Source organism: Suricata suricatta, chromosome 7 (genome assembly GCF_006229205.1).
Source record: "Suricata suricatta isolate VVHF042 chromosome 7, meerkat_22Aug2017_6uvM2_HiC, whole genome shotgun sequence".
Classification (NCBI taxonomy): Eukaryota; Metazoa; Chordata; class Mammalia; order Carnivora; family Herpestidae; genus Suricata; species Suricata suricatta.
The window spans coordinates 86148972-86172671 of record NC_043706.1 but is presented as its reverse complement, the minus strand read 5'-3'; the positions used below and the strand labels follow the sequence as shown (position 1 = coordinate 86172671).

Sequence of the window (23700 nt, the reverse complement as noted above, 5' to 3'; positions counted from 1 at the left end):
TGAGTTCCTTGTATATTTTTTATAAAAACCACTTATCAGATGCAATGTCTGCAAATATTTTCTACCATTTCATACATTGCCTTTTTATTTTGCTGACTGTTTCATTTGCTATGCAGAAGCTCATTAGTTTGATATAGTTCCACATGTTTATTTCTGATTTTGTTCCTTGAACTTTTGGTATCATTTCCAAAAGACTGGAGTCAAAACTGGTGTTGAAGGGCTTTTTCTCTACATTTTCTTCTTGTAGTTATATAGTTATAGTCTTGACATTTAAGTCTAATCCATATCAAGCAGTATATAAACAATGCTTGTATCTTTGTTTGCTGGCCATTATCCTTAAAAAAATATTTTGAGAGTTCTCTGAGGCCTTAGGATAACTGTTTTCCCCTTCAAAAAGGATTTGCATTTGCATCTGTCTGGTACCTAGGGGCTTCACACTCTTGAACCATATCAGCCTTGAGAGACCCTGGTCTAATTAGGCTTTGCTTACTCAGGGTGCAAACCTGAGAGAGAATTCTTGTGGACCCTCCTAAGGAAGGGTCTCTAGAAGCCACAACCCCAAGGAAATCTGTTTTTCTTTTCCTTTCCATTTTCTTCTCTATTCCAAAGGTAGCAAGGCAGCTATTTCAGCAGCTCCCAATGGTTTTAGAGGTAGGAGTGAAAACTCTAAATCCAGTTGGTCCAGACCTGAGGTTGTAACCCCTGAGGTTCCAGCTCAGAGGAAGTGTTCTCCTGCAAAATCCCCCACCTTAGTAGGCTGTGGGCCTTGACTTCTCTCTGGACACAATTACAGACATGGAACCAGAGCCCAAATGGTTGTAGCAGCAATAAGTGTCTTCTAGATAAAGATAGCCTTGGTCCTTCAATATTCCGCTTATCTCCCAGTTACAAGAAATCATCCAAACACTGGTCAGGGAGGGCCCAGTAACTTTTCAGATATTGAGTATTTTTAAATTGCTGTATACACACACATGTGCATATACATACACACACATTCATACATATACATATATACATTTCTCCAGCAAATTTTATTGTTCTCAATGAGAGTGTTAATCTGGGTTATCCAATTAACCATTACCGGAAACAAGACTTAGCATTTTTGAGTATCTTTTATCAAGCAAATAATTTTCCAGATCTATTGGGTTTTGTGTCTTGCTTTTTTAAGGCATTCTTTTCCTGTGCCATAACTATTCTTTGTACATGGTCTTCTACTGGTTACAACACGTTCCCTTCCTACATTGTCCTTTACTGAGCTAACTCTTATTCCTCCTTTAAGACTGTCCAGGAATCAACTCAGGAAGTCTTATTGCATTCCATTCCTAAATAATCAGAGTTGGTGTTCCCCATGCACTTTTTTGCAAAGACGATGTATTTAACAACATAAGTATTGCAGGGGTACTAGCCAATACAAGTAGATACACAGACCAATAACAGATACCAGCTGTAACCCAGCAGTACCAGGGTGTACTGAGTAAATATCACCAATGTTCAAAGAATACACTATGAAAAGGTATGATAACATATGCATACTATGGCAGTATACTGTTCTGTAATTTTCTGTTTACATATCCCCTCTGTTAATCTGTAAGGTCATTATGGACAGGTTCATTCACCTGGAATCTTAGGTTGCATGGATTCTTGGGGCAAAGAAGGCCCCAATAAAATTTTTTTTAATTCAGTTAAAGCAAAGCTATGGTCACGGAACTGCCTTGAAAATTCATTAAATAAATTACATCCTATTCCTTCACAGCTTTAACCACTGGAAATTCATGAACAATGAATTCACTTCACTTATCCTGTTGGAACACCTCTGCTGAACTTTTGAACAAATCCTGCAATAAAGAGTTTGCTTATCAAAGGCTCAGCATTGTGGATACAATTCTCCTCCCTTCCATGATTGGGATTATCTGTTCACTGGGGCTGGTTGGCAACATCATCATTGTATTCACTATAATAAGGTAAGAGCTTCTTACTCTTTTCTGAAATTTAGGCACATTCTATACTCCCTCAATTAATTCCTTTCCCTCTATAGGATTTTTCTTAATAATCAGTTTTGGGAATATTTGGTTAAAATAACTAAATAAGATTCTATAAATATTCTCATCATGTATTAAGTAACATCTGAGTTGTAGAACTCAAAATGAAAAGACCTATGGCAATGCTTCCTGCTGGATTAGGGAATTTTTAGAGCAGTGATTCTCAATTTTAGCTCCATATTAGATTACCTGAGGAGCTTTTAAAAATCTTAATACAGGGGCGCCTGGGTGGCTCAGTCAGTTAAGCATCTGACTCTTGGTTTCAGCTCAGGTCATGATCTCCTTGTTCGTAGGTTCAAGCCCCATCTTGGGCTCCATGCTGACATCATGGAACCTGCTTCAGATTCTCTCTCTCTCTTTCTGCCCCTTCCCTGCTCATTTTCTCCCTGTCTCTCTCTCTCTCTCTCTCTCCTCTCTCTCTCTCTCTCTCTGCTAAAGTAAATAAACTTTAAAAATCCCTAATACATAGTTTCATCCTAGAGTACTCTAGAAATGGATCCCATGCAACTACTCTGTTTTCTGGCAATAAGAGTTATCCTAATAAGTTTCCCTGGTCAGTTGATGAAAGGGACTATTTCTCACTCATTTGGGCAAGAGAGATACTCTGTCTGATCACCCAAAGATTCCAGCAGTCACAAATAGTAGGCTGTTCCCTTCAGTGTAGACTACTCTCATGTAGGTCAAACTGAGAGACATCTGCTCCCTAGAACCTCCTGCCTTTGCTTCTCATCTCCCACTTCATTCAGTTAATTCCTCCTTTTTCTTAAACCCAGGGCAGAACATTCAACCTGGAGAACAGGAATAGATTACTAGTTTCCTATGGGTTTTGAGACAAGGATTCAGAGTTAGTGTACATATGCCCCATCACTACTTGATATTTTTGCTATCCTGATTATTTTCATATTTAAGTTTTACTTCTTTTAATCAACATAAGATGTTAAACTTAATTATCCTGGTCTCTAATCATGCTTATGACCATCATAAAAAAATATTTGTCCATGTTTCTCTATAAGAAAACACTTTTGAGAGTACCACGTAATAGTATTTTCAGCATATCAACACATAATTACAACAATCTTTTGTGTAGCATATTACTCTTACAAAGCACAGTTGCAAATTCATTTAATCCAAAGTAGCAGTACAATTATTACATGCATTTAGGGGAAGAAGCTTAGGAGAGAAAATAACTTGTCCAGCATCACACAGCTAGTGACAGTCCTGGCATTGAACTCAGATCCCATGATTCCAAATTCCAGGTTATTTTCTCCACATTAATAAGAACAAACAGAGGAGCCTGGGTGGCTCAGTCAGTTGAGCATCTGACTATTGATTTTGGCTCAGGCCATGTACCCAGGGTCATGAGATAGAGTCCGGTGTTGGGCTCCATGCTAAGCGTGGAGCCTGCTTAGGATTTTCTCCCTCTGCCCCTCTCCCTGACTTGGGTGCTATAAATAAATATAAAAACAAATATAAAAACAAAAAAATAACAAATAAAAATAAAAACAAAAAAGGACACCTGGGTTGTTCAGTCAGTTGAGCATCTGACTTCAGCTCTGGTCATGATCTCAAGACTTGTGAGTTTGAGCCTTGCTGAGCTCTCTGCTGACACCTCAGAGCCTGGAGCCTGCTTCAGATTCTATCTTCCTCTCTCTGCCCCTCCTCCGTTCGCACTCTGTCTCTTTCTCAAAAATAAATGAACATTACAAAAATAAATAAAAACAAATAAACAAATCATCAAAACTAGAAAAATGATTGGATTTATTATGTAGGTAGAAGAATCCTCACAGAATCAATTAAGAGCAAGAGCAACCCAAAGGATGGTGATAGAGATGACTTTCACTATCCCAGAGAAAGCTCAAAGCTGGTCGCATTCCCCAAGTGGCTTCTTATCAGCCAGCCCACTTTCAATTTTTTTTTTAATGATTGCTTTTTTTTAAAGTTTATTAATTTTCTTGAGAGAGTGAGAGAGAGAGAGAAAGCAGGGAAGGGGCAGAGAGAGAGGGAGAGAGAAAGAATCCCAAAAAGGCCCGGCACTGTCAGCAGTGTGGAACCTTATATGGGGCTTGAACTCATGAACGGTGAGATCATGACCTGAGCCGAAATTAAAAGTCAGATGTTTAACCAATTGAGACACCCAGGTGCCCCTCAATTTTTATTGTCATTATCTCTGCAGTTAAGTGTAGCATATCAATGGTATTTACATCATCCATAATTGAAAATTTATTTAGCATATTAGAATTCTACTCATAATGAATTCAAGCATTTCTTTTTGTGTCCTATAAACCATTTGTGAATATCAAGCACTTTAAAATAATTTTTTAAGTGCTGTAAGAAGTTCAACTCAATATATATTGCTAACACCTATTGCAAACCCATCACTAAAGGTTACATAAATACTAAAGAAATGCGGCAGCATCGGACTCTAAAAAGTTCATAGACTAGTTAGAAAAGCTAAAATATAAACACATAAAATAATTTGAAAAATAATACAAGATATTAAAAACAATAAAGAGAAAGATAAAAAGATGCTTCCAATATTAAGTTCCAGTAAGGAAAACAGAAGTAATCAGATATTCTCAGGAAGCCACAAGGAAGGGATAGCGCCGAGTAGAGAGTTTATAGTCAGAACCTCATGTTTCTTGCTCTCCCCTGTTTGCCCATTGCCCGTGCCCACTTCTCCTTCCATCTTCCCCTCCTACCCCTCAGGATCACTACTGTCCTCTCCTGGAGATACACATAGTATGTCTCACATCCATAGAGCCTTGGACCCATTGGTAAGAAATCAAGTTCTCATCATGTGTTGGCCCTGCAGAAATGGTTGCATTTTTTACAGGCAATTTTTATATTCAAAGACTCTTCAGTGTTAGATTTCAGGCCCTGTGACAAGCTGTTCAAGAGATCTTTGGGGCTGGAGAAAATTCCTGGTTCCCCTATAATTATACCGATAGACAATGGCCTGACTCTATCTACTTATCTGGAGACAAAGCTGGAAAAATGAAGAAATGTGGAATGTGAACTCTTCTAAAAGTCACTACTTGAGCTATAATTCCTGGAAACAGATTCTCAACATAAAAGTAATCATCTAACTGGAAAAAAAGAAACCCTGAGCCATCATACTGACCAATTTATTTGCAATGGTTGTGAAAAATCTGTCCTTTCTTCTTGTCATTACTGTTTTATAGATAATATGTGAGAATATACATGTTAATGAAGCTTTTAAGATAAATCTTTTAATCTTTCAAAAAACAACTGGGAACAACTTAATTTTAACTTTTATTACTAGGAATTCAATATTTTTCTTTGTAAATTGCTGTCCAAAAATATATTAGTCTTTCAAAAGTCATTTGAAAGTAAATTAATTTTAATTATTTTTTGGCTTGGCATTTATCTAACACTTTGTTTTTGGAAAATTGCTCTCCAAAAATTTTAAGCAATTTATATTAATATTTTTTCCATGCCTTGCCATGATCTTTTATTTGTCACCTTCTTAACAGATGGGTGGCTTAATTAAAATGTTAAGATTACACTAAAAATAAGGAGAAATAGATACATTTAAAGATGATTTAGTAATTTTCCCATTTATGATGAATATTTTTATGTAAAGAACTGAATGTATATGAAAAAAATAAGTTTAAGGAAGATGTATTTTCCAGAATAAGAGATTCTATGTAGCCATTTTATAAAGTAAGAAGCAATTTGTACATTAGGAAGGTGACTATAAAGTAGTGAGGCCAGATCATTACTAGTTGGTCACACTTTAAATTCACAGCAGGTCAAAAGAAAGTCGGATTAGAAAATGTAGGAGGGAAACTGGGCCAATTGTAACATAATCATTTCTCCCTTTTACTCTTCAGAGAGACTAGTAAACTCAATTCCATTACACAACTCTGCTCCACAGTCATCGTGGGCACTGGGGGGTTACTTCCATAAAGGGGAGGACGTTCTTCTCCATCAGTTCCCTACCCCCACCTCCTGAACACATCTTTCACCTGTCTACTGACAGACCGCTTCACATGGGCAGAGATTCTCTAAGGAATGCCCTGTTTCCTGATAAATAAAAAGTCCCTGTTCTGTCATTCCCTGACATTGTCAAGTCACTTAATTCACATTAATCATGAATTCTGAAACACCTTACTTTTAACCCTCCCAGTGGTATCTACATTTTATACAGAGATTACAAGAGGGTCAGTACATTAACCTGAAGCAATACTAATAATCAAATACTCTTTTTTTAATGTTTATTTTTGAGAGAGAGAGAAAGAACACATGTGTGTGAGTGGGGAAAGGGCAGAGAGACAAGGGGGACAGAGGATCCAAAGCAGGCTCTGCACTGACAGCAGTGAGCCCAATGTACGGCTTGAACTCACAAACCATGAGATCATGACCTGAGCCAAAGTCAGATGATCAACCCACTGAACCACCCAGGAGCCTCAGGAACACTGATGATCTAATGGTGGAATACCAGCTGATAAAACAGATAGGGAGATTAAAAACTTAGAACAAAGCCTCTTCATTTTTTCTACCCAGCTTAAATCATAACTATTGGTTCCCTTTGACCCAGCCCTCAGCCATTCTCAGAGTGTCAGCCATATTTAAGTTCTTGGGTTTGACCATACTCTTGCTGCACACATATCATATGTTTCAGATGCTGTAGAATCTTTCACCCACATCTGGAAAGTTGTGGAGAGAGCCTCACTGCAATGGTCCAATTAGTCAAACAACTCTGGAATCTAAAGGGGTTGGATGTCTTTCCCAAAGACACAAGGAGGGCATAGAAATAAAAATGGAATTGCCAATTAGGTTCTCTTTCAACTGTATTACACTATGTATCTAGAGCAGGGTTGGCAAATACGTTATTCTACCCTGAACTCTCCCATCCATAGCAGTCATCTCTAATCTGTGCACAGATCTGTCCTGTAAGTAGTGACTGTGCGAAGCCTCAGAATTCTTCTCAGCACAGTGCTTCACAAAATCACTACTAATGCACTGGGGTTTTTTCACAAGGAGAATTTAATTCACCTAGAGTTAAATGTCAGACAGGGGCTGGTAAGGCAACCCAAAGATACACAAGAGCAGGAAGCTTTAGGGGTACCTGGGTGGCTCAGTGCATTGAGCATCCAACTCTTGATTTTGGCATAGGTCATGATCCTGGAGTCATGGGATTGAGCCCTGAGTCAGGCTCTACACTGACAGCATGTAACCTGCTTGGGATTCTCTCTCTTTCTCTCTTTCTCTCTGTCTCTCTCTCTCTGCTCCACCCCTGCTAGCTCTCACTCTCTCTCAAAATAAGTAAATAATCATTTAAAAATAAAAGAAATAAAATTTTTAAAAATCAGGAGCTTCTACCATGTCCTACCACCATCTCCCACCCTAACACTACCACCCCTCTCCCAGCCCTGAGATGGATGGAAATAAGAAAATAGGTACTTTTATGGACCCCCAGAATCTAGACCACCTGATGAGAGCTGTAGCCATAACTGGATCTGGGACCACGGAAGAGGGGCTATAGGAGGAAGACGGTGCCATGGGTGATGTCCAGCCACTGCCAGGGCCTCTCCTCTCCTCCCGTTCTCCAATTTCCCTCCAACAGTGCTCCTTATTGGCCAAAACCAACCAAAACCAGTTGGCAAGGACACCTAAGAACAAAGCTAGAGAAGGGTGGGAAAAGGACTTGAGAGCAGATTGATCAGCAAAGCAGCCTCCTGCATGTGTGGTGTTATGTTTTTACTAGTTTTATTTAATCCATAGCATATGTTGTTCTTTATGACCATAAAACCTAAACATGTTGCTAATGGAATTTTTAACATAAATAATAGTCATACTACTATTATCTAATAGATAATCATTGTAATTACTTAACATATGATTCCAGCATATTTTTAAACAAATGTTGAAATAAATTACTTAAATGTTAAATAAATTTTTCTATATACATAATTAGGACTTTTTTTACTTAATCACTATGTTTCCCTTTTGATTAAATATTGCAAACTGTGATTTATAACAACTACATAATTTATTGTAGGGTACTGTGCAATGCCATAATTTATTGTATCATTCTTCAAATTAGTGAGCATTAGATATGGCCATGTTAACCATAGGGGAAACATGTTAGCTAAAATGATCACTAATGTACATTTTTTATTTTAAATGTTTGAGTCATGACAGAAATCTAATGCTGTCTGGCAACAGAAAATCTGGAAATAAATTAGACCTAAAGAAAAGAATGCAAGTTGTATAGGTAGAAATTTTACAATTTTTCCTAATTTTTAAAAAATTTCTATGCTGTCACTCTTACTTAAGAAAGCAACAATAAATATAAATATAATGTGTTGTTTTTATTGCTCTATCATGTTACGCCCAGATCATCATTTGCTTCAGAATTCTCTTTTTCTATTCAGAATATCATCTAGAAACACCTTATTTAATTCATTTAAATTGCCACTTAATGGCTTGCACTGTCTTCCACCATGGAATTACCACAATTCATTATCAGTAGATGATGGGTGCCTGTCTAAAGAAGAGCAAGGGCCATGAGTCTAAGTGCTGCAATTAGACCCTAAGCAACCACTTACAGTTTATATCCTAATGCAAGTGGAAATAACATCCGTGTATAGGCTAAAATTTATGAAGGGGGGTATTATGGTGTCTTACGTTGTTTTTTTGGTTTTTTAATGTGGAACTCTTTCTGCCTGACCTCTATGAGATATTTTCCTTCCCTATCCCCTCACCATCTCCCACTGTCAATGGCCTGGAGAGGACAGAGGATAAGAGATCAAGGACAGTCACTTGGCTGCTCTTTCGGTTGACATGATCTTTTGTTCAAATCTCTTCTCATTCTTGACAGAAACCATATGTTTGCACTCATAGGTCTAGCAGGAAAACAAGAGAGACCTAATGGAGAACCAGGGGGAACGGAGGAGGGAGAGGGAGTTGGGGAGAGAGAGGGATGCAAAACTTGAGAGACTATTGAATGCTGAGAATGAACTGAGGGTTGAGGGGGAAGGGGGAGGGGGGGAAAGAGGTGGTGGTGATGGTGGAGGGCACTTAAGGGGAAGAGCACTGGGTGTTGTATGGAAAACAATTTGACAATAAAATATTATGGAGGAAAAAAAAATCTCTTCTCATTCTGGGTCTTTCCTATATGAGTCACCAACCTGCCGGGGACAGGGAACCAACATGTTTTATAGTGTCATCAACCATGCCCAGAGTGCAGTTGATAAGTACTCAGTGGCAGTACCTTCCCACACAGTGTGTGCTTGCCAGGATCTGGAGAGAATACCCTCTCCGACTCGTCTCACACAAGGATTTTATGGCTTAGAAATAAAGTTCACAGGCTGTAGAATTTTCAGCTCATGGATAATGAAGACACACACTAGCTTCAAAACCACAGAGCAAAGCCATGTATTCAGAGAGAACTAACAATTGTAGCATAATCTTAGGGCTAATTTTTATGTGCTCCTTACAGTCTTATTTGTCCTCACTTCAGATGCCACTTCTGCCAAGAAATCTGCTTTGACTGTCTCCAGGGGAGGGGGCAGGGGCCCCTTTTGTGTGCTCCTTGTGCCTGCTCTAGCTTTCTCATACCACACTGCAGCAATCTTCATTTATACACATCTTGACTACAAGCTCCTTGATGTTAGGTTTATAGATCATTTAGTTTTACAGCCCCAGAGCACAATATTATGCCTAACACAGAATTGGTGCTCAATAAAACATTTGTTTACTTAATGAATAGCATCTCCCAGATAAAGATGTTACCTGTTTATTACTGAATGTCCTAAGTCCTTGATGATAGGAGCCAACTGAATTTTTTAAATGTTTATTTTATTTATTTTGAAAGCAAGAGCATGCACACACATGGAGGAGGGGCAAAGAGAGGGAGAGAGAATCCCAAGCTGGTTCTTGTGCCATCAGGTTGAAGTCCAATACAGGACTCCATCTCACAAACTATGAGATCATGACTGAGCCAAAATCAAGAGTCAGAGGCTTAACTGACTGAGCCACCCAGATGCCCCATGGGACAACTGAAATTTAAATTTAAATTTCTGCTCTTAGAAAATTCTTATGCCTACAGAGAAGAGTGCCACATCTAGACAGCATCAAATGCACTCCCTCCAGCAGGAACCATGAGATTCTTCTCTGTGCCCTCTAACACTTTACTTTTTTCTGATTTCTTCTCCACACTGTCTGGATTTCAGGGTCTTAATTAATAGCCTTTGCTATTGGGTTAGATATTATTGGAATATTTCTAAGTAACAGTTGAAATTTTTTAACAATGATCTGTTAGTATATGACTTAAGCTTCATTGTACAATGCAAACCATTCCTGTTCCATGTTCAGCTATTTTTGGTGGTAGGGATAAGTAAGGAGTAATCCTTTTGCCTGAGGGAGCTTGGAATTGGTATAATGTGTTGCTATGTAGAAATTAGCCCCCAAACTTAGTGGTTTAAAACAATCAACATTTGTTATTCCACACAGTTTTAAGGGTCAAGAATCCAGAAGCAGCTTAGCTGGGTGGGTTTGGCTCAGGGTCTGTCACAAAGTTTCAGTTCCTGTCCTCCCAGACAACAGTACTCTTGGCAAGAGCTAGATCGTCTTCTTCCAAAGTAGCCTACTCACATACCTGGAAGACTGGTGCTTGTTGTAGGCAGGGGGCCTCAGTTCCTCTCCCTGTGGACCTCCCTAGAGTTGCTTGAGCATCCTCCCAAGATGGCTGCCCCAGAGAAAGTGATCCAAGAGAGAGCAAGGAAAAGGCCTATAATACCTTCATGTCCTTATGTCACACATTGTCATTTCCACCATATTCCATGTGTGAAAAGTGGGTTACTAAGTTTAACCACACTCAAAAGGAGATAATTAGGCTCCATCTTTTGAAAGCAGCATCAAACAATTTGTGGACATATCTTTAAACCACCACAGAAAGTTATCAGATATATAGTTCAAAATGTTTAAATGTACACAAGACTAGGCATTCATACATTCATTTGTGTAGGTTTTCTTTTAACTCCTTTTAAAATGCATTTAGGTAACTTGGGAATTGCAACAGGTGGCATAAATTGAAGAAGGTGCATAATTTTAATATCAGTTTCCCTGCTTTTCTTTCAGGTCCAGGAAAAAAACTATTCCTGACATTTATATCTGCAACCTGGCTGTGGCTGATCTGGTCCACATCATTGGAATGCCTTTTCTAATTCATCAGTGGGCACGGGGAGGAGAGTGGGTGTTTGGGGGGCCTCTCTGCACCATTATAACATCCCTGGATACTTGCAACCAGTTTGCCTGTACTGCCATCATGACTGTAATGAGTGTGGACAGGTACGTGAAGAAACTCTGAAATGGCTTCGCATAATTGAGAAGTGCTTGTGCTTTCCCATGCTCATTCCAATTTAAGCAACACCTGCTGGTTTGTAACAGCAAGGTTCCTCTTACATTGCTTATTTTATGGTAGGGCTTAAGAATATATTTTCCAACTTTCATAGAACTATATGTTTAATGGAAAATTTAAAACACTAAAATCTTTTTCCTATTCATTCTTTTTTACTTCAGTCTTATTTCTAATTCACTGCAAGATAAATGTATCTTGAAATCATGAAATGTTGGAAACCAGAATAAGTGCCCCCCCATCATTCTTGCAATAAGGAGACTGAGGCCCTAAGACATGAGGGTATTTTCTGAAGGCACATAGAGAGTCAATGGCAGAACTGAGAACTGAAGTACATCTCCTTACTCTCTGTCCAGGGCTGTTTCTGGTATGTTCAATGTCTCATAGACTCTTGTTATCACCTAGCAGCTGGAAGGAATCTGGGGAATAGGTTTGGGCTCCTGGATAGTGATAAAGAGATATTACAGTACCAGGAAGACCATATTTAACATCTTTTATACCCATCATTATGACGAGTTAATACAAATACTAATATTTAATTAACATCATTGGAAATGCATCGGACTGTGACCTGGAATGTTCCATAGCCATATTCACCGACCATGTAAGCTGATGTTATTCAAGGAGATGATAGTGATGGTGAGCACTTATGGAGCCAGTGAGTGGTGGAGCCCAGTTCAGATCCAGGCTGTCTCTAGGGATGGCAGATGGGTCGTAACAACCTTATTATCTGACCTCTTCAGGAAGCAGGCAACCTAAGATGTCCTTGCAAAATCTCCATCCATCTTCATCCCATCCCTACCCCAACCCAGCACACTGGACCCCTTCTTGCTTGATTTACTTTTTCTTTCTCCCTTGCTTTCAATATATTACATAGTTTAACTTATATTTTGTGTGGATGTGTGTGTGTACTGTTTATTGTTCAGTTTCTTCTATGCTTCAATGTAAATTCCATGAAGGCAGGGTCCTTGATTGCTAATATATCCCAAGTGTCTGTGTGACAGTGCCTGGTATAGGTGCTCAAAAAAAACCTGACAAATGAATGACTGTCAGTCTCGAGTGCTATATTAAATTTCCCTGGGTCCATCCATGACCTCTTCCTGAGCTCTGCCTCTTTTACCATTACCATTCTATGTGTGTCTTTGGGGTGAGGAAATGATGATCAGTTTTTCAAATGAATAAACAAAGGAAGAGCAAGGTTCATAGAAATCATTCAGTGGATCATTATCAGACATGAATAATGATGGTGGTGTTTAATGCGTTTTTTATATCTTATTGCTTTTCCGCAAAAGAATTCTCAAAATATAGATTTTGCTTCTCAATTTATAATTGAGAGCACATTTAAAAATCAGTTTAGGGGCACGTAGGTGGCTCAGTCGGTTAAGTGTCTGACTTAGGCTGAGGTCATGATCTCATGACTTGTGAGTTGGAGCCCCCCCCGTAGGGCTCTGTGCTGACAGCTCAGGGCCTGGAGCCTGCTTCAAGTTCTATGTCTCCCTCTCTCTCTGCCCTTCCCCGCTCACACTCTGGCTCTCAAAAGTGAGTAAATGTTTAAAAAAAATCAATGTAGGTCTGTTTGGTTCATCTGATGCCAGCCATCACTCACAATGTCTTAGGTAAAGCCTGGTGAGCTTGGCCATGCTCCAACGCAGGGAGAGGGCAGGCCCACCTGCAGGAACACAATCTAATGCACAGGTCTTACCAATCACAAGCCCATTCTCAGAGATAATAAAAGGTTTTTATATCCTGTACCCTGAAGGCAGGAGAGTTTTGGCCTTTCTTTAAAGATGGGAAATTGTAGCTCTTCTGTAAACCTCTTACTGCAAATAAAGTGAACAGACATTGTCTCCACTGGAACAGACCCGCTGTATATATTCCCTAATGTTCACAGGTTCTTTTCTGTGAGTGTGTATGTACATGTGCATGGTGTCTTATATATCTGAATGTCACTTTTTAATTTTTTTCTCGTTTTAATGTTTATTGATTTAGAGAGAGAGAGAGAGTAAAGGGGGAGGGGCAGAGAGAGGGAGAGATACAATCCCAAGCAGGCTCCCCACTCAGCACAGAGGTGTGGCTCGATCTCATGACTGTGGGATCATGACCAGAGCCAAAACCAAGAGTTGACACTTAACCAATCGAGCCACCCAGGCACCCCTTCATGTCACTTTTTTAATCTAATGAACACAAGATGCTAAAATGTTATTTTAGAATTAAGACCCTTGGGTACTTACCTTCTCTCTGCCCTCACTCTAGAGGATCACATGCAGGAGAGCAATTAAGAGTCTGTAAAACTGAACCTTTTCCTTCTCAGCATTTCTTATAGTTTCAACTGTACTAAATGCATAAAGCTTCAACAAAGCCTGAGGTTTTGTCAAACAGAAGTGGAGTTTTCTTTGCAAGGCTATAACCATGGCATTGGCCATGTCAGTGCCATTAGTAAGCCTTATCGCTTATACATTTAAGCCATTTTAAATGTTTTTGAGAGAGAGAGAGAGAGAGAGAGAGAGAGAGAGAGAGAGAGAGAGAGAGAGAATGAGCACATGCACATGCAAGCAGGGAAAGGGCAGACAGAGAGGGAGACAGAGGATGCGGAGCAGACTCTGCCCTGAGAGCAAAGAGCACAATGCAAGGCTGAACTCATGAACTTTGAAATCATGACCTGAGGCAAAGTCAGATGCTTACCTCACTGAGTGACCCAGGCACTTCTACATTTAAGTCATTTAAATATTGCCAATTTAACAAATCACAAATTTCAAGTGCATCTGATAATTTTCATCTTTCTTTGATTAATAATAACTATAGGTGTATGAAATATTTCAGTAGTGGGTTCCTAATCAATACCAAAAAATTATGTAGACATCCAAAATATTAAATGTATATACCTCCAGATGAAAGCTGCCTAGTTTTTCATAGATGGCTACTTTTGTAAATAAATTCTCTAGAACATCAAAAGTCAGTAAGTAGGAGCCAAATCTCCCATTCAACAAATATTTATTGTTATAGGCCAGGAACTGGCGATACAAGAGCTTTAAACTAACAGTCAAGGTTCCTGCTTTCATGGGGCTTCCACTCCCAAGATGTAGACAGACATTAAATGAAGAATCACACAGTAAATGTGTTTCCACACAGTGATATATACTAGGAAGGAAAAGTAGAATTCGCCCACCATCTGCATTTATAGTCATTGTATGGAGTAAGTGGTCAGAGAAGGCTTCTCTGAGACACACAGACTATTTTTAATAACTTTTTAAAGCTTATTTATTTACTATTGAAAGAGAGAGAGAGAGAACACAAGCTGGGGAGAGGCAGAGAGAGAGAGAGAGACACAGAATTCGAAGCAGGATCCAGGCTCTGAGCTGTCAGCACAGAGCCCAGTGCAGGGCTCAAACCCACAGACCCACAGACCATGAGACAATGACCTGAGCTGAAGTTAGACATTGAACCAACTGAGCCACCAAGGTGCCCTGAGACACACAGACTATTATTAAAAGGAGACTCAAAGGAAGAGCAAGAAGAAACAGAGGGAGATTCTCAGGCAGGTTAAGACAGCATGCACTGGCCCTGAAAGGGGATAGAGTTTGAAGGAAGGCCAGAGAGACAGTGAACAAGCTGCAGCCTGAGTGACAGGCAGGGGCAAGTGGAGAAAGACCTTGCAAGTAATGGTAAGAATTCTGAATTTTATCTGAAAGGCAATGGAAAACCAGTGAGGGGTTTTCAGGTGGGGGAAGGAGGTTGCTGGGTAAAGATATAACCAGAGAAGAGTCCCTAATCTATTGATGCCATGACCCCATTATCCTTTCATCCCAGACAGAATGGTGGATGAACTGCTGTACAATCACTACCTCATGACTGTACACGAGGGAGGGAGGGGTCCTCCTCCTCAGCCACAGGTGATGAGGGTGCAGTGTGCAGAAGAGGAGCAGCTAGGGTACCTGGGGCCACAAGCATCTCCCTGAATGCCGAGGGGTCCCTTAACCAAGCGTCCCTTAAAACGTCCTGCCTCTTAAGCAAAATTAAAAGAACAGGGGACAAGCAAGTTTTTTTTTATTTTTAGAAATCTTAAGTAGCTCTACAAAAATTAAATAACCATCAAAATGTGTTTCACATTTACTTAATGTGTATGGATACTACCTTCCAACTCCCCACCTCCAGCAAAACTGTGCTTTCACAGATACCCTTTCTTCTGGGTCGAGGCTCCCTCTCACCTTTTAGCTTTCAGTTGTTTCTGAAACATTCTCAGATTTGCTGGAGAACCAAATACATTTGACATGTCAGGACATCAAGCTTAATTAATGATGATGCTTTTTTTCTGAATCAAAAAATGAGAAAAAAAAGAAAGAAAAGAAAAGAAAGAAAACCACTTCCCCCTGAAAGTAGCCCATTTCCCCTCTCTGGCCTCCAGCCCCAATTCCCAGAGAAATCTGCCTTGTCTGTACTAGTCATGTTGGTTTATCCTCACTATGATTTCTATGAACTAAACTTCCAAGAGCCTGGGGCCCCCCACTGGAAAGCCATCTGGGCAAAATGTCTGTCCCAATGGCCCAGAACCTCATCCTGGCTGAGGATTCTCCTACCAGCCAGTGCACTTGCCTCCTTCCTGCCTTCACGTTAGTAAAGCCTACTGGGAAGAGGGCTCCTCCCTCCTAGAGGAAATCCCTGCTCAGAGACAGAGTTTTTCAGAACCCAACCCTACACGGGAACCATTTTTGTAAAGACTGAGTTTGCACAGGGCAGAATTTTACCATTATCAGTGTGTTCGGGGAAGTGAGAGCTATTTCAGTGAGTGGTTTATTCAGACTTGCAGTGTCAAGAGTTGTTTTCTCTACAGGTACCAGCCAGCTCTTAAAAAATAGAACTTTCTTTTACCCTGATAGAGGTGTGCTTCAGGGAAGATAATAATACTAATAATTTACTCTTGTCATGAACCTTTCATCCTGGCAGCTCAGTGGTTTATTGATTGTTCCCAAACCCTTCTTAACTGGCTTTGCAGGTACTTGGCTCTCGTCCAACCATTTCGACTTACAAGTTGGAGAACGAGGTACAAGACCATCCGCATCAATTTGGGCCTTTGGGCAGCTTCCTTTATTCTGGCATTGCCTGTCTGGGTCTACTCAAAGATCATCAAATTTAAAGATGGCGTGGAGAGTTGTGCTTTTGATTTAACATCCCCTGACGATGTGCTCCGGTAGGTTGTTAAAACTTAAGAAAAAAAGAGTTGAATTAAGTTGTGAAGTGTTTCATCCTCCTTGTCAACATGTGAGCAGCCGCGTAAGTGTCCTTGGGGACCCTCTAAGGGGCAGTCTCCCCACTTTGCTTTCTGCTTTCCACAATCAAGTCAGTAGTTTGATTTTAAGGGGAGAGTAACCTTTAGAAAAAGAGTTGGAGTTTAATTCTGTAGCCTCAGTGGACACAAATGTATTTAAATATGGATTTTAAAGATCCATGACAACCAGACACAGTGGGTATGCAAAAATCAAGGGAGGGGTAAATTTTCCAAAAGGGTTAGGTGTTACCAAGACTCCAACCTTATCAGTGTGCCACTGGAGTTTGGTTTGAGTTTGCTTTTCCCCTCAAAAGATATATTCAAGTCCTAATTCCCAGTACCTGTGAATGTGACCTTATTTAGAAATAAGGTCTTTGCAGATATCATCTAATTAAACGAGGTCATGCTGGATCCAAGTGTGCCCTAAATCCAGTGATTGGTGTCCTCCGAGGGAGAGCGAGGTCTGAAGAGACACACAGAGGAGAGAGATAGCCTGTGAAGACAGAGGCAGGGATGGGAGTGATGTGTCTACAAGTGAAATAACACCAAGGATTGCCAGAAACTACCAGAGAGGCAGGTATAGATTCTCCCTCAGAGCTTCCAAAAAAACCCAGCCCTGCCAGCATCTTATTTTCATACTTTTTTTGAGAGGGAGAGACAGAGAGAGAGAGTTGGGGAGAGAGGGAGAAAGAGAATCCCAAGCAGGCTCCACACTCAGCCCAGACCCCCAACATGATGTTTGATCTTATGACCATGAGATCATGACTTGAGCTAAAATCAAGAGTTGGACACTTAGTTGACTGAGCCACCCAGGTTCCCCTTAACTTCTACCTCCACAACTGAGACAACAAATTTCTGTTGCTTTAAGCCACTCAGTTTGTGGTCATTTGTTACAGCAGCTCTAGGTAACTAATAAGCAGCCAATACAATTTATTTCTCACATTTTAATTTGAAAAGAAAAATTAAGTCAAAAATTTTTTGAAATTTTGAACACACCATTGGAGTCTATAACTAAAATTTTTTGACCACCTACTATAGGCTACATACTGTGCTAGGTGCTTTCTATATAATCTCATGTCAATCTGAAAGATTCCTTTTTCCCATCCACCACTTGTCAAATAGAGGAGACGTTTCTGCATCAGGTAGTCACAGCCCAAGAGGGATGGAGGTAGAGGCCCTTGCAAGGCTACAAATTCAGTAACAAAAATCTCCAGAGGACCACAGCATCAGTAGGATTGATTGTCCGTATTCATCATTTTCTGCCACCAGCACTGGCTGCACTCACAAACAAAAGCCATCTGCCAGTCTAAAGGTGAAATGATATTTAATCACTGGGGGCTGATAGATTATTAGTATGTACCCCAACCTATTTAACAGAACAGCACAACCTCAGGTGACTAGAGGACTTAGCCTGTGTCAAAGAAATAACAATGATTAACTATTTTGTACCAGCAGCTGTATCTGCTGTTTTTGGTTGGTTATCATAAGGGCTATTTTCTGAGGTTCTAGCCTCTGTTGTTCCCCCTAGAATTAAGTTCTTATGGTGAACTGAGACTGGAACCACCATGTGGCTTTCAGAGTCCCTCTGCTCCGAGGTGCTCTCCCTCTGCCACCCTGTGCACACCCACCCGGTGTGGGCTGCCTTCTTGCACCAACACCAAGCTCCTTCCAGGCAGGAGGACACCTGGCATCTGTGCAAAACTGGAATTGGCTTACCTGAGAATCTTCCCCGGGGGAGCATCAAGGAAAGGACGGGGCTCATCTCACAACAGGCCCATCGAGAGGCCATCTGGAGCCTTGATTACAATGGTGGGCTGTGCAACTCAACTGTCTTATGGCTTCAAATCCCACCTCTCCTACTTATTTAGCTGGATATCCTTAGGCAAGCCACTTAACCCCTCTGTGCCTTACTTTGCTCTTCTATAACATGGGAATACAAATGGTAATTATAATCATGGCATTGTCCAGATTCAGTGGATAAAAATATGTGAAGCACTCAGAGCAGTGTCTACTATATAATAAATGCTACTTGCTGTTCTGTAGTGTTGTAGATAACACAGAAGATAATGGTAATAATATGTATTCGCACCTGTTTGTACTCACTAGTGCTGGGCTTGGCTAGAGAACAAAGAGCAAATTGTTGGCAAATAATGAAGAGGAAGACTTCTCTACATAAAAGTCCTTCTCCAAGGACTTTTATCCTGAGCCCTGAAAAATTAGAGAATCATGCCTCATAAACTGTAAAAGACAGTTCCTGGCATTATGAATATAACAACCCTGTCTTCGCTCTCTGTCTCTGTCTCTGTCTCTGTCTGTCTCTCTCTCTCTCATTTACAGATATACACTTTATTTGACGATAACAACGTTTTTTTTCCCTTTGCCTTTGATTTTGGTATGCTATATTTTAATTTTATGCTATACTTGGGAGATGTATCAACAGAATAAGGATGCCAGATGGTAAGTATTTTTTACCTTATTTTGTTTTATTTGTTTAAAGAACAATTCAGAGATCCTAAGACATCCACAACAGAAATTTAAACAACAATCACTTGAAACATACCACATTTAGACATACAGGCATTAATGTCTATTTGAGGCATTTTCTGAAAATAAGACATGTTCTGAAGCAGCTATTTGAGGACCTCCCAGTCATAAATGTTGCAAATCTAATATAATAGTTTCATAAATATCTAAGCAGAACTCAATATATTAAAAGAATATTTTTATATTTGTTATCAATGTTACTTAAATGTTTTATTTGTACACTTTGCTGAGTTGTGTATGTATGTAAATATCCTAAATGCTATATAAAACTTTCTAATTTTGTGTTTAATGTTTTAATTTGGAGTAAAAGAATCTTATTAATATTTGAATATTTAGGATGAGATTAATTAGGACTAAATAAAACCAAAGATTTACCCTAAGACAATAGACTTGGGAAGAACCTTTAAAAATAGTTGTCTGTAAAACTGTATGAATAAATCTAAATTATTTTCTACTTGTCTATACCAAGTTAACTAAGTCAGTGAACACATAATGTTGGATTTTTAAGACAAATATTAATAGATATTTATATATTAATATATATAAACAGCTATAGAATAGATTACTATATCTGTCTGGGAAAGACAAGATCACTAGATCTCCCACACATCACCCCTTTTAATCCCCTTCACCTATTTCACCCATCCCGCCCCCAAGTCCCCTCTGGCAACCAACAATTTGTTCTCCATATTTAAAAGTCAAAGGTTTTTTTCCTTTTTTAAAGAAAGTTGATTTCTTTGGGGGGAGGGGCAGAGAGAGAGGGAGAGAATCCCAAGAAGGCTCTTGGACTGTCAGCTTGGAGCCCAATATGGGGCTTGATCTCACAAACTGTGAGATCATGACCTGGGGCACTTAACTGACTGAGTGCCCCGGCATCTCAAAGATTTGGGACCACTGTGTTAACATTTTCATTTGTGTCTACATTTTTTATTTCCAGTCTAATTTCTTGATTGACCCGTTCATTATTTAGTAGCATGTTATTTAACCTCCATGTATTTGTGCTCTTATCAGATATTTTCATATGGTCGATTTCTGGTTTCATAAGCAGATGGTTAGAAAAAGATGCATAATATGACTTTGATCTTTTTGAATTTGTTGAAACTTGTTTTGTGGCCTGATCTATTCTGGACAATGTTCCATGTGCACTTGAAAAGAATGTGCTTTCCACTCTTTTAAAATGGAATGTTCTGAATATATCTTAGATCCGTCTGGTCCAGTATGTCATTCAAAGCCACTGTTTCCTTGTTGATTTTTTATCTGATCAACCCATTGATGTAAGTGGGGTGTTCAAGTCCCATACTATTAGAGTATTCCAATCAATTACTTCTTTTATATCTGTTAATAGTTGCTTTATGTATTTGGCTGCTTTCATATTGGGTGCATAAATATTAACACTTGTTATATCGAGCTAGACTCGAACTCACAAACTGGGAGACCGTGACCTGAGTTGAAGTTGGATGCTTAACCAACTGAGCCACACAGCTGCCCCAGACAGGGTCATATTGGAGTGGTGCTGGCCACTGATAGGATTGCTTACACACTGCCAAACTTGTGGCAGTGCTTTTGATGGGCTCCAGCCAAAGGCATATTAAAGGAGGCAGGTCGGGAGGAGAACGTGGTGGTGGGGGACACTTTTAGCAAGCTAGGTTGACAGTGTTCATGCTGGTTTCCTAGGTGTCCATCTATCTAGGCTTGAGTGCAGGGGAGGGAAATAGCACCACCAGTTCTTTCATTCTTAAAGAAGTCTCTTAATGATCTCCACCGCTCCAGCACATGTTCTGAAATTAATAAATAATCACTTTATTTATTTATTTATTTAATTTTTCAAACTGCTGCTTCCATGCTGTATCTATGGAGGACTGTTGTTGTGCTGTCTCTTTAAGGGTGGGAACTCAGTTTCCTACCACCCTCTAACTCTCCCAGAGATGAGCCTGCTGATTTTTAAACTTCCAGGTATTAAGCCTCACTGATTGGAAAAACCCCTCTGGTTTTAAATCCAAATGCTATGGAGATTCGTCTTCCCAGTTCAGATTGCCCCTGCCTGGGGTGCCTGGTGTAGGGTCTGCTCCTCTGCCTTCTTCATGCTTGCACTTCCTGCCCTCCAGGGGACAGTCTTACATTTCAGTTTTTCTCCTGACCACACCTTTACCCTTCCACCATTTTTGATGTGCCCTCTTCTCTATCAACTATGTAGAGTCTGTTCTGCCAGTCTTTGGGTCATTTTCTGGGTTATTTACAACTGATATGGGTGTTATCTAGGTGTATCTGTGAGATGAGGTAAGGTTAGGATCCTCCTAACCCACCATCTTCCCTGGAAGTCAAATAGGTGATCAATTCAACCATGAGTCAGAATCTGTGGCAAACTCTGGGACCAAAGGTTTAGGTATTCTACTGAGCCATGACATATTTTCCCAGTTAGCGTCTTGAAATTCTCTGGAAATGTTGCCTTCTTAAAGGGTGGTCTGTTTAGAACAGGGAAGGGAAGCAGCCACAGTTATAGAAAAATAATTTCGCTTCTAAATGTATCACAGGTAGCCTAGCTGGCGAGACAGTTGAAATAGAATCAAATGGAGTATGAAGACACTGACAGCTGGAGAGGATGCTCGAGCCCTTTTCAGACCATTCTCCAAAGCAGATCACTTTGTTCCCAGCACTTTCCTCAGAAATGCAAAGAGTATCTTGTGAAGCAAATTCCATACTGTCCAGTTATCCCTCAAAATGCAAAAACTTAGAGAAATGATGGTGCCTACTCTGATAAGCTGCAGAAGAATCATTATCTTAAAATAATTTTCAGTTGCCATGTTTTTTAAAAATATTATTCCCTGGGCTTATTCATCAGCTTCAACTACATCTCTGGGAAATTTCTATTAAATATCTAAATAAAACATGATAAAACTTGGGAATTTTAAAATGTTATTTTGGAACAATTTTTTAATCTTTATTTCTTTTTGAGAGAGAGCACAAGCAGGGGAGGGACAGAGAGAGAGGGAGACACAGAATCTGAAAGCAGTACTGACAGCTCAGAGCCCAACACGGGGCTCGAACCCACGAACCATGAGATCATGACCTGAACTGAAGTCGGACACTTAACCAACTAAGCCACCCACCCAGGCAGCGCTGGAATAATTTTAAATTAATAGAAAAGTTGCATAAATAGTACAGAGTTCCTAGACAGTCCTCACTTTGTTTCTCCATGACTATACTACCTACCATGATGCATTTGTCAAAGCAAAGAAAATGGCATTGGTACATTACTACTAACTAAACTCTACCCTTAATTGGATTTCTCCATGTTTCTCATTAAAGTCCTGTTTCTGGTCCAGGATTCAATGCAGAATACCACATTGCATTTAGTTGTCATGTCTCCTCGGTCTCCTCTGGTCTATGACAGTTTCCTACTCTTTCCTTGTTTTTCATGACCTTGAGGGTATTAAGGAGTACTGGTCAGGTATCCCATAGAATTTTACCAATCTGGATTTGCCTGGTATTGTATCATAACTAGACTGTAGTTATGTGTTTTGGGGAAAAATAGGTTCTGCACATCGCAGCACACCACGAGGCACATGGCAACTACATGACATTTCTGTTAATGGAAGTTCTAGGAAATCATTGCCCCATAATTTCTATGGTTGTTTATGCTCTGTCTATCCTAATGTTTCCTTTGTAGTTATAATCCCAGTGTTCCAAAGCAACGAGTGATGAAGCTGACGAAGATGGTGCTGGTCCTGGTGGCAGTGTTTATCCTAAGCGCTGCCCCCTATCACGTGATACAACTGGTGAACTTACAGATGGAGCAGCCCACACTGGCTTTCCATGTGGGTTATTATGTCTCCATCTGTTTCAGCTATGCCAGCAGCAGCATTAACCCATTTCTGTACATCGTGCTGAGTGGAAATTTCCGGAAACGCCTGCCTCAAGTGCAAAGGAGAGTGACTGAGAAGGAAATCAACAATATCCAGAATACCTTGAAATCAAGCTTTTAGGAGAGTACATAGACCACCAAAGTCTAGATAGGCTTGTCTATGTTATCGATATTATTAGAAAGGGCGGGTGAAACAGTGTGCTATATCCAGCCTTCCTGTGTACTTGTGACTCTTAGTAGCATGGAATGGGAGTGTAACCATTCAAATGCAATGAGTGTAATATGCTAACTTATTAAGATGTAAAATATTTATCTGCATTGGGAGTGTGGAAAGGGATAGTGTAAGGTCCCTGAGCTCCATGGTTATGGGTGTTATTTCAGCATATTATAAACTAGTCACTGATAAAAGGGCCATCCATAATCACTGACTGAAAATTCACCAAGGAATCTGGCCTTCTCATCTATTCTTTGGCCTCACTGCAATAGTGCTCTTGAGATTCCCAGGAGGGGAAATCTGGCCATTTTTTATCTACAAAATTTCATATGATCCAATATCATGCCTTCAATAATCAGCTCCATCTGTTAGCATAGCAGTTACCATGTATTG

At 39.9% G+C, this 23700-nt stretch overlaps 1 protein-coding gene across 1 annotated transcript; it reads left to right on the top strand.

Annotated features, from left to right (window-relative positions):
- Positions 1-1779: 1779 nt before the first annotated feature.
- MCHR2 (melanin concentrating hormone receptor 2) lies at positions 1780-23214 on the top strand. Its single transcript, XM_029945613.1, has 5 exons — positions 1780-1961; positions 11148-11357; positions 16415-16609; positions 19025-19144; positions 22899-23214. The coding sequence occupies exons 1-5, from the start codon at positions 1780-1782 to the stop codon at positions 23212-23214; spliced, it is 1023 nt and encodes a 340-aa protein (XP_029801473.1).
- The last annotated feature ends 486 nt before the right edge of the window (positions 23215-23700 follow it).